The sequence below is a fragment of the Spea bombifrons genome, chromosome 4, assembly GCF_027358695.1.
Source record: "Spea bombifrons isolate aSpeBom1 chromosome 4, aSpeBom1.2.pri, whole genome shotgun sequence".
NCBI classification, from domain to species: domain Eukaryota; kingdom Metazoa; phylum Chordata; class Amphibia; order Anura; family Pelobatidae; genus Spea; species Spea bombifrons.
Window position 1 is genome coordinate 41,725,036 of NC_071090.1, and position 19,720 is coordinate 41,744,755.

Genomic DNA, 19,720 nt, shown 5'->3' on the forward strand with positions numbered 1-19,720 from the left:
CAGAGTACTCTATGAAATGCCTTTTAACCCTCTATACGCCACTCTGCCTCCTGAAATACCTTATACCTCCCTATATGCCACTCTGCCCCATAATATGCCTTTTTCCCCCTAAATGCCAGAGTGGCATATAGAGGTATAAGGCATTTCTGGAGGCTTGAGTGGCACATAGGGGGTCAAAAGGCATATAATGGGGCACAGAGGCATATAGAGGGTTAAAAGGCATATCATGGGGCAGAGTGGCATATAGAGGGTTAAAAGGCATATCATGGGGCACATGTGCATAACTGGAGGGGCAGGTTGGAAAATAAAAGGAAATAAAAACAAAATATTTTTCTCAATCATAGCTTTTATTAAAAAAAAAAATAGTTTACATTGATTAACATTTACTGGTAAAACTTTTTTCCTATTGGGTGGTCTTATATTCAGGCTTTTTCTTTTTCCCCCTAAATTAATATTCAGATTGGGGGGGTCGTCTTATAATCGAGCAAATACGGTAATTAAAAAGAGAAGCAATATATTTCATGGCTATTTCATCAAAACATTTATACTTTCCACAATTAATAAAATCGTAAATAAAGCCATTGTTTATTACATGAGAAAAAAGCATGCCACGTTTTTGGGACATATGTATAATACACACTTAACCTAAAATAGGGGTAAACTGTGTAACTAAACTACCTTTACAACATTCCCTCGCCCTGTCTCTTGGGCCGGCCTTGGACAAACTTTCTGTCCGATCTGGAATATAATTTGAATAATTTTAAAGTAGAGTGCTAAATAAAATTACGCAAATGAAATATGATTCACAGTGTAATTAACAGCTATGGGTCTAACTCTATGTGAACGCTCTCTTTAAAAACTCCTACCACACTAAGCAAGTACATATCTGACCATTGTGTTATAATACAATTATATTATATACTAATGTACCCAGTTTTTTTAAGTGTTTTTTCTGTGATGTCATTCGCTTTACAAGCAGCTGATTAAAAGAATGTGCAGTCCTTGCTGCTCTGTGGTTTACTTTCCCCTTCAAGTAATTAGCGCTTGTTTTTTTATTTGTGCTTCATTCTGTCTCTTTTTTATTATTTTCCTCCTCCTCATGTCAGATATACCATGACTCCCACATTCTCCCAGCCTTGATTTGACCAAGGCTGCCTGCCTGTCACCATGGAGACCCCCCCTCTCACTTTAACAAAATGCAAAGGGCAAGAATGGCCAGAACAAATTGGGGGATAGACGACAAACTGACTGAGTGTGAAAGAAACTTTTTCCATTCAGTCATAAGACGCAAGGAGGGTCCCTGCACAGCACATGCCGGAGAGGCTGAGGGTCTGAGGCCAAGGCCAGGCCTGTTATATCTGCCCCAGTATAACACGTGCGGAGCAGCAAGCAGTGCAGAGGGAGCAGCTGATTGGACGGTGAGTAGGTAATGAGGAATGGAAGCTTCCTGCTTGTTGTGCATGTATGTCACGTATGTATGGAACACGCATAGCTCTATATTCTGTGCAAACAATAATAAGTGAGGCATGTCGCCTTAACTGTGCCGTATATGTTTTATATCCTATTTTTTTCCTTAGGCCTTACACTATTTCTAGTGTCTCAGGCAGCCTCATAAACAAATAATGCAATTAAAGTACTTTGTAAATAATTAATATTTAATTTCATTTTAAGGTCATTTTGTCTGACGTGTTAGGGCTCATTATTCCACAGCCTCCTACTGTAAATGTCATAGTCATATTATTAACATGTGTTTCCTTTATTTAAGGTGTGAGAACATTTCCAAAAATGCTTATATTATCATATATTTCCATGGTGGACAATTTAATTTTCCATCTGCTACTTTTGAAGAGTATTTTTCAGGTATGAGCATTTGAGACTTTGTACATTCATTTTTATTTTGCTATTTCGTTTTTTTATATATTCTCCTCCAGAATTGCCTGGTTTTGCTGGCATATTCCTATGTTGATATCACGGAGGCCGACAGTCACCAGTTCACATCAAGGATAAAAAAGGTGATATGTGCGTCCTAGTGATATCTCTGATAAACCAAAAACATACAGTGGGGCAAAAAAGTATTTAGTCAGCCACCAATTGTGCAAGTTCTCCCACTTACAAAGATGAGAGAGGCCTGTAATTTTCACCATAGGTACACTTCAACTATGAGAGACAGAATGAGACAACAAAGTCCATAAATCACATTGTCTGATTTTTAAAGAATTTATTTGCAAATTATGGTGGAAAATAAGTATTTGGTCAATAACAAAAGTTCATATCAATACTTTGTTATATACCCTTTGTTGGCAATGACAGAGGTCAAACCTTTTCTGTAAGTCTTCACAAGATTTTCACACACTGTTGCTGGTATTTTGGACCATTTTGCACCAGATCTCCTCTAGAGCAGTGATGTTTTGGGGCTGTCGCTGGGCAACACGGACTTTCAACTCCCTCCAAAGGTTTTCTATGGGGTTGAGATCTGAAGACTGGGTAGGCCACTCCAGGACCTTGAAATGCTTCTTACGAAGCCACTCCTTCGTTGCCCGGGCGTTGTGTTTAGGATCATTGTCATGCTGAAAGACCCAGCCATGTTTCATCTTCAATGCCCTTGCTGATGGAAGGAGGTTTTCACTCAAAATCTCGCGATACATGGCCCCATTCATTCATTCCTTTACACGGATCAGTCGTCCTGGTCCCTTTGCAGAAAAACAGCCCCAAAGCATGATGTTTCCACCCCCATGCTTCACCGTAGGTATGGTGTTCTTTGGATGCAACTCAGCATTCTTTCTCCTCCAAAGACGACGAGTTGAGTTTCTACCAAAAAGTTCTACCTTGGTTTCATCTGACCATATGACATTCACCCAATCCTCTTCTGGATCATCCAAATGCTCTCTAGCAAACTTCAGACGGGCCCGGACATGTACTGGCTTAAGCAGGGGGACACGTCTGGCGCTGCATGATTTGAGTAGCTGGCGGCGTAGTGTGTTACTGATGGTAGCCTTTGTTACTTTGGCCCCAGCTCTCTGCAGGTCATTCACTAGGTCCCCCGTGTGGTTCTGGGATTTTTGCTTACCGTTCTTGTGATCGTTTTGACACCATGGGGTGAGATCGAGGGAGATTTTCAGTGGTCCTGTATGTCTTCCATTTTCGAATAATTGCTCCCACAGTTGATTTCTTCACACCAAGCTGCTTGCCTATTGCAGATTCAGTCTTCCCAGCCTGGTGCAGGTCTACAATTTTGTTTCTGGTGTCCTTCGACAGCTCTTTGGTCTTGGCCATAGTGGGGTTCGGAGTGTGACTGTTTGAGGTTGTGGACAGGTGTCTTTTATACTGATAACAAGTTCAAACAGGTGCCATTAATACAGGTAACGAGTGGAGGACAGAGGAGACTCTTAAAGAAGATGTTACAGGTCTGTGAGAGCCAGATATCTTGTTTGTTTGTAGGTGACGAAATACTTATTTTACCGAGGTATTTACCAATTAATTCATTAGAAATCCTACAATGTGATTTCCTGTATTCTTTCCCCCCATTCTGTCTCTCATAGTTGAAGTGTACCTATGGTGAAAATTACAGGCCTCTCTCATCTTTTTAAGTGGGAGAACTTTCACAATTGGTGGCTGACTAAATACTTTTTTGCCCCACTGTATCCCTCTAGATTGTAAGCTCCTTTGAGCAGGGCCCTCGTCACCTGTTCCTGTAAATCAAATTGTTATGTTATATACTACTTATTAAGTCCTGTCTACCCATTGTACAGCGCTAGGGAATATGATGGGGCTATATGAAAAATAAATAATAATAATAAAATACAACCTTTCAGCAGCATATTTAGCATTAGGTAAGTACGCTGCTGAGCAGTTGTATATGTTTTTAATTTATCCGAGATATCACTAAAGCACACATACCTTTTTATTTTAATTTAGCACTGGTCCAACCAATGTAATAACTTAAAATCACACATAACAACATAGGGAGTCTGGGTTTTATTCATATTCTGTTAATTAAATTAATATTAGTAATGGTTGCTTTGTGTCTATCCTACTATTAAATGAACCAATCCCTGGAAAGTAAAAATCAGAAATATCTAATTTTATTTATTTAAGCATTTTTTTTTATAAGATTGTACAGAATTTAGAATGTGATGAACGGGGCACAGAAAGGACAACGATTCATGTTGAGTGGGACACATTTCCTGAAGGGCAAAGTCCTGACTATTATTTTGTGACATTTGAAAGCAATCACGATGGAAATAAACAGGTAAGTGGGCCACAGTGGACTCCTGTTGCATGTATATTTCTGTGACAGAATCATACTAATTATCTGTTCACATACATACCATTTTTATAATAAATTCTCAGGAGAGAAGTATTTTAGATGAAAGCTATCTCATATATTCTCTTCAACATTTTGGAGTTATTTCCTTTGAATTGCTCGTGATATATGCATATTTATGTGATTATTCAAGTAGTCTTCTGTACAATGTTTGAGAAAATCCATTTCACAGTTATGTAGTAAAATGCTAAATTACATTTATAATTTGAACTCGTAAATTTATGGATTCCTGATTGTCAGATGGTTAATATTGTTATACTCAACTGTGAGTTATATTCTTCTTTTGTAATTTGTAGAATTCATTGAAAAAAACACCTAGTCATCAGGTTTATAATTCTTCTATACTATTGGATGTCTCTGATGAAAGGCATGTTTACAATCTTACAATTAAGTCAATGAAAGATGGCAACATCTTAGCTGTCAAATCTCTGATAACAAGTAAGTATATATTCACTAAAATTCAAGTTCTGACTTAATTTAAACATTTGGTAAAATACTTACGGGTGATATAGATAATTATTACACAAGGTGTCCATGTAATTAATTTCAACCAATGATATGCATTCATTGCTTTATTGTACAATACACTAACAATATTGTATATCTCCCCTCAGATACAATCAATCTCTCTGATATTACCACGCTCATAACAAGCACATCTGTGTCTTTTAACTGGAACATGCTACGTGGTGATTTTTATGTGACTATAATATTAAATAAGGCCACACATTCAATGTCACTGAATGATGAATTTTATGAATGGGATAATTTGATTCCTGGAAACATGTACAATTTTGTTTTTTTCTTCAAGCAACGTTTGGGCAATATAAATGTCTCCCAAAGTATCGATGTTCCAGTTGAAACAGGTATGTAATGTTTCCACCAAACAAAATATCGCAACATTTTCTTAATGTGGCTATTTCTTCCTCAATGTTTACTTTGTCTCTAAACTCAGTTTTCGCCTTAAGTTACGTCCAGCATAACCGACAGTTCCCTGGGTGACATGCCTTTTATATGTATAAATATAAAAGGCATGTATATGTGCTTGCTTTTGCTATCTGTATTATAATATATATATATATATATATATATATATATATATATATATATATATATGCATTATTAGGTAAAGTATAGGACATTAAGGTATTTTGTGTGGAAATTGGCTCTGGCATAAACCTCCATAGGGAATGTTAGACCTTCAATGTTCTTTGGAGTTCTATGGAGTACAAACATAGAAGAGTGTCAAATATAACTTTGAATAATGATATTTTTTGGATCATTTAACATTTTTTAGGTGGTTACTAAATGTGAGTGGTGTTTCTACATCTAGTCTTTTTTATCTGTTATTATGTGTTTGTTGTATAAATTGAAGATATAACATTATTTATTTTGTTATTGTCCCAGTATTCATTTCCTTCCTCAAAATGATGACATGTTAAGAAGGCAAGTGACATAAAGTAACTTTTTTTATACAGGGCTCTGTTCTGATGGCTGGTTGTCATTTAAGAACAGTTGTTATAGAATTGTTGTTGACAGTAAGGATTGGGAAAATGCTGGACGCAGCTGTGAGATGTTATATACAGGAGCCCATCTTGTAAACATACATAGTGGCGAGGAGCATCACTTCTTATCGTCCTATCTTCGTAATATAAATGAAATAATATTACTGTGGAGTGGGCTGGCTGACAGAAGGGTATGTTACAATCCTTTTACTATGCTCTTTACTCAGAATTACATTTTTGTGAGCTACTTTGTGCTTCTGTTTTGAAACTTATTTTCATTTTCATTAGATACAACACAGTATTTGATAGTATAGTGTGGTTTGGTGTTTTGTACTTAAGTACAATGTTCTCTAAGTTTTGCTTCTGCAAAGTAAGTAAAATCTAGTTGTAAATAACAAAAATAGCAAGGGTTTGCTTACAATATAATTAGAACTACAAGAAAATATGAACCAGTGCAATAGCTGGGACAGCATGTAAAAGCTAACACAAACCCTCTAATACCATTATTATTATTATTATTATTATTATTATTATACCATGTGCTACAGCATACACTCTTACACTTTATGCTAACACATACCCAATCTAACACCATACAGTAACACAGACTGCCTCCGAGACAAGGATAAGCAAAGTGTCCGTACAAGGATACCAGTGTCCATGGCAATGTTTTTGAATGTCCATAGACGATCATTAAATTGTTCATGACAGACCCCAGTAAATGTCCACCATGAGCAATGTTGATGCCTATCCCCTGCTCTGACACCATACACTAACAAACAAACACTCTCATTCACACTGTCACCTTGTGGGCAGTCTGTCTTCAGACTGTGCTGCATGAGCCAGCTGAGTGTCTCACTTACAGAGATACAATAAATATATATGATAGATATATATATATATTATAGTGTGAATTTACAAATGCCAGATTGCATACAATTTTCTATTGTAATATTTACGTGTGGGATCAGTTATAGTTCAATTATCTCCCCCTTGAATGAAAAACACAGTAACATTGAACTTTTGAAATGTACATATCTATCCACCCCTTCCTGTCTGCTAATGACTTAGTAATTTAAATAGAATATAACGGGCTAACAGCTAATTTTAAAGATTTTAGGTAGATAAGACTTTTGTTGAATTATATTGGATCTGTATTTGTGATAATTCTAGATCGTTAAAAGATTTCAAAGAAAATCATAGCCTAACAATATAAATGAAAAAAGTGTTACTATTAAAGATGGTTTTGCCTTTTAAAGTATGTACACACGATACGTTAATTCTTGCACAAATTATATTTGAAAATCTACATTTATTTTACAGGTTGAAGGAGAGCTTTTGTGGACAGATGGATCATTTTATAATCTAGACAAGGCTGAAGTGCACTTGTTATCAACATTATCACAAAATGAAACTGACTGCTATGCTTTACAACAAAATGCCACCGGACCAAATTATTTTTATACTGCATTTTTTTGCCAAATGGACTTGCCATACATTTGTGAATATGAGTGTAATATGAATTTATTTGTATATACTATAGTAGTTATTATCCCAACCATCCGTATGCATTATTTTATCTGCAAGGCTTCATGTATGAGTGCAGCCTGTCTATGTGTCTGTATTTCTGTGATATAAACACATAAAGGGATTTAACAAGGTACAGGAGTGAAATTTATTTTAAATTAGGAGAAATAGATAGAAGAAGGGGCCATCATCTAAAATTAGTAGGTCAGAGGCTTAGATGTAATTTAAGGAGGTAGATAACTGGAACACCCTCCCAACAGAATGCTAGAATTTAATGCATTTAGGGAATTTAACCCTGCTTTGCATAAGAAAACAAATATCTTGAATTTAACAAAAGATTAAGGTCTAAATCTTTACACCAGGAGAAATGGACCAAATAGTTCTTATCTCATTCCGTGGTAGAAAACATACTACTCATGCCTCAATATGGATCTTGTCTTTAGAGAAAATCTACCAAACACAAGAGCTTTCAGTGGGACAGAGATTTGGATGGATGAAACCAAAAAATGTATACATTTAAGTTAAAATTGGCAAATAAACTATTTATTATATAGTATTAATATAGTTTTTTTCCCACATGATTGCACTGATTTTTTTTCACAGAGCACATGTGTTTTTTTGTATTTTGAATACTTATTTTCAATAAACACAGATTTGAGGAGAAAAGGAAGGGCCGCATATCCTTTGTGGAGTGCGACCCTCGAAGAAAATTAAGAAGGGGACCTGGTGTCCGTCGCAGCCTTATGCCATGCTGGCACTAGCCACTTTTTTTGTTTTTCTTTGTTACAGAGCCACTGACCTCAGGGCTTAAAAAAAAATATATATATTAATATATTAATATATTCTATTAATACAAAGATTTGTTTAAATTGCTCTATTTTTGAGAACAGCTGCATGTTATAGACATGTTAAACATGTTAAAAGTCCTCAAATTTATTTTTAATGAATTGAAATATATTTGTTTAGATTTGCTAAAAGTGTCATGGCAAGGGGAGAAATTCAGAATGAGAATTAGTTTATGTTTACAACAAATGTTTTTCTTCTTCATTGCAGTACCACTAATTTCAGAAAATGTTACGTTTGCCCTGGAAGATACAACAGAAACGGAAGTTATCTTGAAGTGGAATAATGCCCCTAACTGGTCTAAGTTAGGTTATTACCCTCTCATTAAATATTTTTCCAGTGGGACAGATCCACAATTTGAAAATGTGTCTCCAAATATGACTGAAAAATCAATCCACAGTCTATTTCCAGGCCACAAATACAGTTTTATTTTTTGTATGAAGAATAAACTTGGGACACAGCTTAATCTAAGTCCAGTTCTTTCGAAAAAAACACGTATGTTAACCTTTTATATTATATTAATAATGTATTTTAAAGAAAAGCCTGTAATATTTATACTATGTTCTTTCAGTATGACGATAACATGAATGCTTCGCTGTCTGTTTCTAGGTCCTTCACCTCCTATAAACCTGCGTGCTAACTCTATATCATCAACAAGCATAGTTTTAGAATGGGAGCCACCAGGAGATCCATTTGGTAAATCTTTTTGTGGATACCTATTGACACTTTGGGATGTTGAAGAGAACACATTTGTAACTTTCCTAGAGCCTCAGAATATTACTTCTTTAACAATTACAAATGTGAAACCCTATCATGAATACAATATTGTGTTGCAAACTATGACTGAGGGCGGAAAACTGAGTTTTGGGAAAACCCTCTCTCCATTAATAACAGGTAATATTTGTTTTTATGCATTAAATACAGCACTTGTTACACGTATTTACATCATGAATTAGCTTATTTATGTGGAAAAATATAACTAAAGTCATATGTATACCATTTTTCAAAGATATTCTGTCTTCTGATAGAAACATATATTTGGTATTATACTACTAATACTTATAATTTGAATCAATTAACAAACCCAGTCAGTTAACTGTTGCTGTCTGCCACAGTGCCACTAATTTGTTTTTGATAACTACTACATCATTATTAACTCATTTGGCTTTTTCGGATTGGTTCCCTGTATTGCAAACATTTTATAATGTTACAAGCATTACCATTTAAAATATAGGTCAGAAGAAGACTGTAGTTTAATGAAGCCACATTTAAAAACCTAGAAAATATATCTATATCTATATAAAAAGAAAGTATACTCTTATTGAATTCTATTAACATTTAACAAACTAACTGAGGCCTATAGAGTCTGAGATGTTACTCTGTTTTTTTTTATTTATGTGAGCATTGCATGGTCTGACATTGGGGTGAATTAGCTGGGACATCCACTCCTGTAAACATTGGTAAACTGTCTTGAATGTTTTCCTCTTTTGAATACGCTTTCTAACTGTAGAATGATGGACTTTAAATTGTTTGGAAATGGCCTTATAACCCTTTCCAGAATGATGGGCAGCAACAGTTGCTTCTCCAAGATCATCTTAATGCTGAAAACCAGCAAACTGCTAAAGCAGCGGCTTTTATAGAGGTGGTCACACCTGTTTGCTACTTAGCATCTTAAATCCTATGAAAGCTGTAAGGGTGTACTTAGTTTTTCGCACATGGCTTCTCCATTTTGGCTTTATTTTTGTTGACTAAATCATGACACGGTGTCATGTGTTGTTATTCATCTGAGGTTCTATTTAAAGTACTTTCATTATTTATAGTTTTATATAATGTCATCATATTCTGCAGCACTGTACAATGGGTAAATAGAACATAAGTAGTGCATCACATAACAATTCAACTTGCAGAAACAAGAGGTAAGGAGGGCCCTGCCCAAACCAGCTTATGATCTAATGCAAACGTTCTGACTCTGAGTGTAATCTTTTAGTTTAAGATATTGAAAACTAATACACTGTCTATATAAATCAGGTATTATATTTACCGTATTTTATTTAATATTAGTCTTACATTCTTTAATTAGGAGTTAGTCCTCCTCAAGGTATGTGGATCGACCCTGCAGAAGTGGAAGTAGATTATTTGATTCTCCACTGGGAACCTCTACCACAAGCTGACCAGTTCTGCATTCAAGTAAAAGCTCTCAAGGATCCTGCAGAAACTGTTGTATATTTTTCAAATAATACAAAAAAGATGAAAATTGGCTCACTAGAGCCTGGAATGACTTATGAAATAGGAATGTCTGCAGTGCAAAATGGGAATATGAGTGAAATGAAAACCATTCAGCAGACTCTAAGTATGATTCATATTATCTCATTATTTTATTATATACAAATGTTTACATTTCATTTTTTTTTTAATACGTACTTTAACTTTGGTTTCACTTAGGGAGCTTTTAAACCAAACATCTGCTGTTTAAAGGTGCAATGGCTTTTCATTATGTATTATTACTATTTATTGGTTTATATAGTGCTATCATATTCAGCACCGCTGTACAGTGGTAAACAGGACATAACAAGTAGTGCATAACAATTTGACTTACAGCAACAACATGCGAGGGGGCCCTTGCTTAAAGAGCTTACAATCTAGAAAGAGGTAGAGTGTACTACACAAGAGTTCCACTCTTTGCGATGGACCAGCCACACTAGTCAATTAAATAATAATATTTCTGAACATTCTGAAAGCAGGAGAGGGACTAGGAAAGTTGAGGTAGAATTTGGTGGGAGAAAGGGAGTTAAGGTGTTTATACATATATTATCAAGTGAGATACACGGCAAGTACACTGATATGGTTGCAGAAAAATAATCTATATGTTTTCATTAAAACTTTTATTCCTCTTTTTCCAGGACCTAGGCCCGTAACTTTAGTGATTCCGTTTGAACTGAATACACATACAGTAGTCTTGTTTGTTCAAATGCCTGATTTAGGTGTATATGATGGTGTGAAGATTATATGCAGAAGTGATGTTAACAGAAGCATGTCATTTCCACTGAAGGCTGATGGTAAATACACAATTGATAAATTGATCCCAGGCACGGATTATGAATTCAGCATTCACACACAAAGTAAAAACATGCTGAGCATTCCATATGAATTATCTGCAGTCAAAACCTGTAAGTACCATGGAAACCATGCCTTTAAATACAATGTACTTATTTTGTTTGAAATCACAAGAGAAACAATATGTAGAAGGTTGCTGTTATGTGGGATGTGCATGCACAGTATGCTACTGGAATCTTAACATTTGCAGAGTTATGTGGAATAGTATAATAATTTAACTGATTGTTTTATCAACTTACTACTCCCTAAGAAGACTAAGTGTTCTTTTGGCATTAAAGAACTGCCTTTCACTACCATTCCACTTTAAGGGCTTCAATCGTTAAGCATCAGATTTTAGGTGGACCTCTGGCAAAACTTAACTGGTGCATGTGTGCAATCAACTGGGAGGCCTCTGATAGAGGAAGACAGATTGCTGGTGATCGGCCAGGGACAGACTGGCAGCATCATTCTGTAAACAGGGATTGGTGCACCACTGCCATCTTATTGTAGATTAGTTTATCCAGTTACAGGAACAATTGTACAATTCCTGCTTCCATGGAAAAGTTCAGATATTATTACGTGTCCAAATATATAAAAAAATCAAATATAAGATGAAATAAACTAAGAAGGCCATTTTAAGAAGCTAATTGTGTTTTCTTCACTGTAAATATAGGTCTTGCCAGCCCATCTCATGTGCATGAAGGTATGGTAACGGAAACCTCCATACAGATAGTTTGGGAAAGAGCTGAAGGAAATTTCCAACAATATGAAATTATATGTAAAAACTGCTCTAGCACATATATGGTAAGTGAAAAATTATATCCATTGCACCTATACACACATTTCACAAAAGACTGGAATTGTGCTGAGTAGACGCGGTTATATGTTGTTTGTTGTGGCCATGGGACCCTTCCTATTATTCCCAGTGGCCCATGGTAATGTATTGCCTGATACAGCAGCTCTCCTTAAAATGAAATACCTGTGTTCTTTAGAAGAATATATATATATATATACTTAAAAGGCAAGGTTCGCAATAGGGACTCCTCTAAAACTTTTACCTACAGAATTCACATTGATATTATATTCTAGCTGTGTTCCAGTCAATGGAGACAGGACATACAGTTGGGACTGGAATTAGGGATCACTTCACCAAGGATGTGGTCCTGCCATAGGAGATTTAGCTGTTGCTGAGGTTACCCATTAATCTAAAGGATCCTAATAAAATGGTGACACAGATAATAATAGTATCACTGTAATGCATTTTCTTATTTAAAACAAATTTGTGTTCATAAAAAAAAAAAATCCTCTGAATATAAATGGTTTAAAGTAAGTAACATTTCTAATGAGTTTCACTTTACAAACAACTGTGGATATTATTTGTAGTTGATATTTTTAAATCTTTTTTATCTCTTATAATTTAGTAAGCCATGATTTAAAAGCCATTGTTTCTAATTCTATTGAACGTATGGTACCTGCTACACATTTTTTAATTGAAATCATTGAATATTATCATGGTTCTGTATATGGTGATGTATTTGTACCCATTTTTTTAGGTGCAAAAAGTAGCCCAAGAGGAAGCAGTGTTTCTGCAGTTAATGCCTGGCACGGTTTACTCTTTTTCTGTGCGTACAGAAAAGGAACAATTCAAAGACAGCCACCCTGTTACAATACACATTCAGACAGGTAAGCTTACACCATGTTAAATTACAAAAATGAAAACAAGAAATACAAAAAAAATATGTATATAATATGTATGTATATAATATAGTCAATCTGACAAATATTATACATTTTTTTCTGAAGACATTTACAAGTATACAAATACACATTTATGTTATACAATGTACCTAATGTTGCTGATAATACTTTCAACCCCCAAACATAAGTTTTTGTTTGTCTGAGAACAGTTCCAAGTCCAGTGGAATACATGAATTGCACAAAAGATTCTGGGTCAATAACTGTCAGATGGTCACTAGCGTTTGGACAGATTGACAGCTACATTATTTTCTTGGAATCTGAGAATATCAATCGAACTGTAGTATTACCTCCCACAGAAAGGTAGGATGTTTGGCTTTAATAATGTTTTGCAGTGTAAAATTTTCATATTGTGATAGATATTGGCCAAAGGCATATTTTGCAAATTATCCTCAAATGACCTTATGCAAAAAAATATTATTTGTTTAGCATTTCCGAGTGTAGACCAGATAGCATTTCCATTTCGGCTTTTAATGAATATTATAAATAACCCAAACATTATGAACATAATATCTCTGTATGTATTCTTTTTAGATAATATTGAAAAAATGTATTTACAATCAATGTGAGTATTGGAGAGGAAGGCCATTATAATGTATGCTAATCAGGGGTAGTACAGCACAATATGTCTGTGAACCATAGTATAGATTAGATGCCCTCCTCTTCTCCATTAGGGAGTGGTAGAATGCAAGGTTTGGCTTGTTTGCTGTCTTGTTCTCCTTTCCAAACAGTTTTGTTTTGATTACTTTTATAGAATGTACAGATTTAATGAACTTTCGCCTGGAGTGGAACATTTAATCAATATTGTGACCACTTATGGACCCAAGAAGAGTTCACCTACTGTAGTAAATGTCTCCACAGGTATGTGCAAAGCTTATGTATACAGTGTGACAAAAAATCCTCACTTATTATAAGGTAGTCATATTTGTTTTTCAGGACACATTGTAGATGTTGCTGACCAGAATACGTAAAGAGATCCCTACAGTGTAGGATGTATCAGAAACCTATGAAATGTGTCATGGAAAATGGACAATGTAGTCACTTTAGGTTAACAAACCAGGCTGGGTCTGGTGGTCGGTTTGTAAATACTGAGCCTGGAGCAGATATTATTATTTCTTGATTTATATAGCTCCATTGTATTCCACAGCACTGTACACTGGGTAAACAGGAAATAACATGTACATCACAAAACAATTTAGAATTACAAGAATAAAAGGTAAGGAGGACCATACGATCTAGAAGGAGGTAGAAGTGAATTACACAAGAGGGCAAGAAACAAATATGTGAGGTGGACTGGCCACACGTGTATCACATTGCTAACTAAATAAATATATTACTAGATTACGGTATATCAAAAGACTGACTGAAGGTATAACATAATTCTTTTGATTGTAAAATATTGCAAGAATATGAAGGGGTTTTTAAGAATCAAATTTAGTTATAGGTTTGCAGATATTTGTGTTTGAGGAATTCAGTGTTACTTTGGAAAGCAGGTGCTGGTAAATAAAATTTCAACACCCTGATTAAACTCACTGCCTGATCCAAATAAAATAACTTATCTACAGAGTTATTATCAGGTGAGGAATAACACCTTACACCAAAGTACTATACTATTCCTAATGGTTGCACACATTATTGTTGATAGGGAAGCGTTGTTGGGGAGTTGAGTGGGCCGCAACACCGCTCTTCACCCAGAGAGTTCCTAGGTATGTGTATGAGGAGCGAGACAGTTTTCTACTTTAGACTCACTTATGCCACTGAGTACTCTCATAAAGCATCTACAATCCTGTATTTTCACACGTTTAAGTTCACTTTGCAAATACTATAATATTGGAAGGTTTGTTGGCCCTCAAGGTCTTATGTTTAAAATCATGCCTGAAAAACCCAACTGTTCTATGGCTCCAAAGTATGTGTTTTTTTTTTTTTTTTTAAAGGTAATACTGTAAAGTACTGATAAGCAATATATTTTATGTACAATCTATGCAATGTCCAGTTAACAATTGTAAATCATGATCATATGACTGAATACCTTTTGTTTTAGATCCTGAGCCACCATCAGAGTTACAAGTTTTTGCACAAGAGGAGCGCTCAGTATATGTGTCTTGGAAGCTTCCACGGGGAAGGTACCATCATTTCCAGGTACATTACTTTCTATGATATTATTACTTTCCTAATACATATTTATAGCTACACATATCTGGTCATCTACATGTTAAATAAATGCAATTTTAATGTATCTGAGAATACAACTCATACTTTGGTTCTTTGTCTGATGAGTAAGCATACCTAGCTGTATGGTTGAGGAGCACCGACCAGACTTTGAGGTCTGATGGAATGAACATATTCTAGGCACAGCAACCCACCATATCTTTTCTTTAATTAGGCCTGCAGTGTATGCCCCATGCTCCAGTGCTCAGGCAGCAGGGGCCTTCGCTTTGTACTCCAGTATGGTTAGCTTATTATATATGTTTGAATATAGCCTTTTTGGATAATAGTCTTCCTTGGCTTTTTGGGGTAAGTGTGTCTTACTTATTCTTCTGGAGTACTGTTGGGGCTCTGTAATGCTTTGCCTTTTTTGTGCCTACACCCGAAGGATCAATGTTATCCCCTTTTGCTGATGTCCTATAAATCACCTATTACATTTTGAGTTTCCTCAGGACTGTTGTTCTACACCAGTAACAGGTTGGGGATAAAAATTAAAAACTCTAAATTAATTTTATTTGACCGAAATAGTGAAGGGAAAATGTACTTTTTGTTAGTCTACTTACTATCTAACCTTAAATATAACATAAATATTTGGTACTAAAGATCTAGGTATAGAATAGCACATTCATTCTAAGTTTCCAATTTCTTGCTGTCAGAGTTATTTACTGCACTTTGCATAGCAGACTGGGCTTTAAGAGGTAAATAGGTAACTTAATCTTTGTGTTTGATGTCCAGAAGCGCTGGCTGAGAGGTCACAAGGTCACGCTCTATCACACTAAGGGCAACTACAAGGAAGCTCTCTAACTGATGTGAAATTACCACTCGGGTGATGGTCAGCCATCATTCTAAAGTTCTCTCCATAGTCAACTGACATCATGGGAGGAGTAGTTCCACATCCAAAGGAGAGAGAGTAGTTAATTACTCATTGATTTCACAGTAGCTCAGATATTGTGCCACGTAAATCCACAGACAAATGACAAATAATTCCAGTCAACATACATTAGGTGATCTTTACATTCAATCCTGTTACAACATTCAAAATTCTTCCACTAGGCGAAGCTCTTACTTTAGGAATGATGTTGATGACCCATAGCATATTATAGCATACAAGGAACTGTGAAAGAAATAAAATAATATTATCAAATGCATAGCTTGGTGAAAAATGACTTCAATTTCATAATCCTTTACATTTCATAGCGTCTGTTAAAACCTTTTAATAAACAGAAATTTTAAGCCAGATGAAAAGAATGTTCCTTCTAAACAATTGGTGCTGATGGTTAAATATTAATGGAGCAGGCATCAGTGTCCAGGTTGCCTAGCAAACACCACTAACTCAGCCAAGATCACTTTACTAATCATGTAAAATTTATCTTCATCCATGCCATCTAACTTACCATCTTTCTGTCAAAAACACACAACAACAGGAGAAATAATATTAGTACAGTTAATTAATTACTTTTGAAGTAGTGTTGCTTTTTCTTTCATAGGTATAGCATTTGAAAAGGGATGGTACGAAATCCCGTATAGAATATTACATATGAAATGACATACACTATACAGTATGGTGTTTTAGCAGATTTTCTGTCTAATGCGTAGATCAAATGAAAGTAATTGACAGAACTGGAATCAGTAGTGATCCGGATATCTCGCCTTCCCAGTTACTCTGACTCCTGCTTCGGTAATTGTGGCTAGAATTATCTGTAATACTCAAATAATGCAAACATTATTATTATTATTATTATTATTATTATTTATTGTTTTATATAGCGCCATCAAATTCCGTTTTGGAAAACTACACCAGTATTCACATTCCCCCCTTATCGTATGTGACAACACTGCTCTGCCATTGACAGGAGGAATATATGTATACCATTGCTAATACATTGTGAACAATTACTATATATCCTGTGTGGCATTTGGGTACAGGTGCTATCCAGATCATAAATATGGGTCCCTGGGGTGGAGCAATTGGAGAGCAGGGTAGGCCAATGCTCCGTTTCCCCATTTTGTGGAAATTCCATGCCGGGTTTCCCAGGAGGCAAGAAGTCCGCAGGATCTGGTCCGGGATTCCTATGGGGCCAGCGTCAGGCACAGGTGCTGGGCATTAAAAACCCCTGGAGCCTGATACTCAGGAAGACTGTTGGGGGAAACCCGGCATGGAATTTCCACAAAATGGGGAAACGGAGCATTGGCCCATACTGCTCTCCAATTCCTCCACCCCAGAGACCCATATTTATGATCTGGATAGCACCTGTACCCAAATGCCACACTAAGCATCTCCCTGGGGTTTACACTGTCACAATATATAGTATCTTTGTGAAAAATGAGCATGGTCAACTCCCTTTGAAAACTCTCTTTTATAAAGTAATGAAAATACGTTCAAAGCAATATATAAGCAGAAACTTTATGACGAATGCATGTAATGCAATATTGATTAACATGCAAAAGAAAGATTTTCCACTTTTAACTTTTCAACCTTAAGCCAAATATTAGAAATGGCATAATTGTTCACCCATCTCTAGCTCTAACATTGATTAGTCACTTTCAGAGGTTTTGAGTTAAAAATCTAGTATATCAAATGGTTTATTACATGATGCATTGCCCATTTAAATGTCAAAATTGGTTTTATGTTTTGCTTTTAATGTACATTTTTTCTCAGATAAAATTTAAGTTAATTATTTTTAAGTTTCCTAGGAGACGAGGCTAAAAACAAAATTGATGGATGATTTAAAATGCTCATAGTTCTGATTTGTGTTCTGAGTAATTGCTTGTGAGAAAGGTGTATCAATATATATATGCCATTTATTCTGTCCAGTTATAAAGACCCATGTGATCCTGCCAACGCTAAAACATCTGACTTTATTTTAATTTTTTCCATATGAAAGCTGTTATTTTCCTCAATTCCTCACATAGTTCACAAGGAAAAGTCATTACCATTAGTGGTGGGCCCAAAATATAGATATTGGTTAAAAAAGCATGATCTGGTTGGTTTCAAATGTTAAAATATTACATGTTATCTGTACATGACTCATCTACTCGGTAAATGAAACATTGATTAGTGTTTTTACGTATTATCACTTATCACGAACAGACTATTTAAAGAACGGAATTGAATATATGTTGTCATTTATAGCATGTTATTGTTGAAAACACTTTTTATCCATACTGAATGCCGTATGAATGTTTTTTTCCCCACCACACCTAATTCCTGCTACGATTTAGTCAATAAGTAACACCAAAGCCAAGAATAAGGGGCACTTAAAATATTGTTAATGTTACTCACACTCTATGGCATGTTAAGCAAAAAAAACAATAGCAGTTCTGTAATTTCATTATTTCTGCTGAAGGGTTAATCACATAGAAAACCTGAAGAAGCTTTTTCAGATTCTATGGCAACACCCTATCAGTGCTTGCGTTTATGTCATGGGACACTTAAGCGTTCCCTGCAAATTTTATGAATGAGGCAATATTTTTATTTTACCAGAAATGGTTTTGAAGAAAAAAATGTTTCTAAACCTGCATTTAGTTACATTTAGTAGAACAGGTGGAACAACAAAACAACAATTAAAATATGTTTTGCCTTTTTTACTTACTTTGTTTTATGTATTTTTGTGCTTTATTTGGCCTATATAGATGGCCCTTGAGGTTCAGGCTGGACACCATTACTTACTTACAGTAAAGATCAGCCTTGTAGCTATAGGATCGCTTCGTGGATGGAATGCAATTTTCAACATGCAAATATCATCCAACAGTGTAAATCATTTCATTCTGGATGGGTTTCTGAAACAGGGCACCAATAACGCTGATGGATAAGCACCAACAATCCGTTTGACTTTTTCACCCTACAGCTCTTTATCTCTTGCAATAAACTAGGGAGGAGGTTAAAAGGAAACACACCTCACCGGGAAAGGAATGCACAGTAGCGCGACCCCCCCTAACCTTCAGTAGAATTGCTTTTCTTTTCATATTTAAGGCTCATATCAAAGAAATAAGCTACTTTTTCTTTACCAAGAGGATGGTAGATAAATGGAACAGCCTCTCGGAAGTGGTAGAGGCTAATGCAGTGCGGGGTTTAAACAGGCATGGGATAGGCATAAAGCGATCCTCAATCTAAGACAAGATCAGTGATTGATTAAGGTCTAAGTCTCTAGAGAAAACAAAATGGTCAGACTAGATCAGCGGAATGGTTCTTATCTGCCATCCAAATCTATGTTTCAAAGAAAGAGCAACACGTATTTCTAATGCCTATTTGCATGCTTGCATTTAAAGATAATGTTCTACCTTCTGTGCCAACTGTAACCCTTTTATAACTAAACGCACCCATTTTTGGGACATCTGAAGTGCCAGAAATAATTAGTCAAAGTCAAATTTTGACTTAATCATACTTTTCAAAAGGGACCCTTAATTGTCTTATGATTCAAAAGCAGGCACTGAGGATGCGCCATAGAAACTAAGAAAGCTCTTTAAA

At 35.5% G+C, this 19,720-nt stretch overlaps 1 protein-coding gene across 1 annotated transcript in view; it reads left to right on the forward strand.

Annotated features, from left to right (window-relative positions):
- Positions 1 to 1,780: 1,780 nt before the first annotated feature.
- The window catches only part of PTPRQ (protein tyrosine phosphatase receptor type Q), a 100,727-nt gene continuing 82,787 nt past the window's right edge, over positions 1,781 to 19,720 (forward strand). The window contains exons 1-15 of the mRNA XM_053463664.1: positions 1,781 to 1,860; positions 4,112 to 4,249; positions 4,621 to 4,762; positions 4,939 to 5,190; positions 5,803 to 6,020; positions 7,153 to 7,342; positions 8,410 to 8,694; positions 8,809 to 9,093; positions 10,280 to 10,549; positions 11,100 to 11,366; positions 11,966 to 12,096; positions 12,846 to 12,975; positions 13,200 to 13,350; positions 13,802 to 13,908; positions 15,089 to 15,186. Of these exons, the coding sequence (XP_053319639.1) occupies positions 1,786 to 1,860; positions 4,112 to 4,249; positions 4,621 to 4,762; positions 4,939 to 5,190; positions 5,803 to 6,020; positions 7,153 to 7,342; positions 8,410 to 8,694; positions 8,809 to 9,093; positions 10,280 to 10,549; positions 11,100 to 11,366; positions 11,966 to 12,096; positions 12,846 to 12,975; positions 13,200 to 13,350; positions 13,802 to 13,908; positions 15,089 to 15,186 (2,739 nt within the window). The 5' untranslated portion in view covers positions 1,781 to 1,785. The remainder of the gene's footprint in view (positions 1,861 to 4,111; positions 4,250 to 4,620; positions 4,763 to 4,938; positions 5,191 to 5,802; positions 6,021 to 7,152; positions 7,343 to 8,409; positions 8,695 to 8,808; positions 9,094 to 10,279; positions 10,550 to 11,099; positions 11,367 to 11,965; positions 12,097 to 12,845; positions 12,976 to 13,199; positions 13,351 to 13,801; positions 13,909 to 15,088; positions 15,187 to 19,720) is intronic.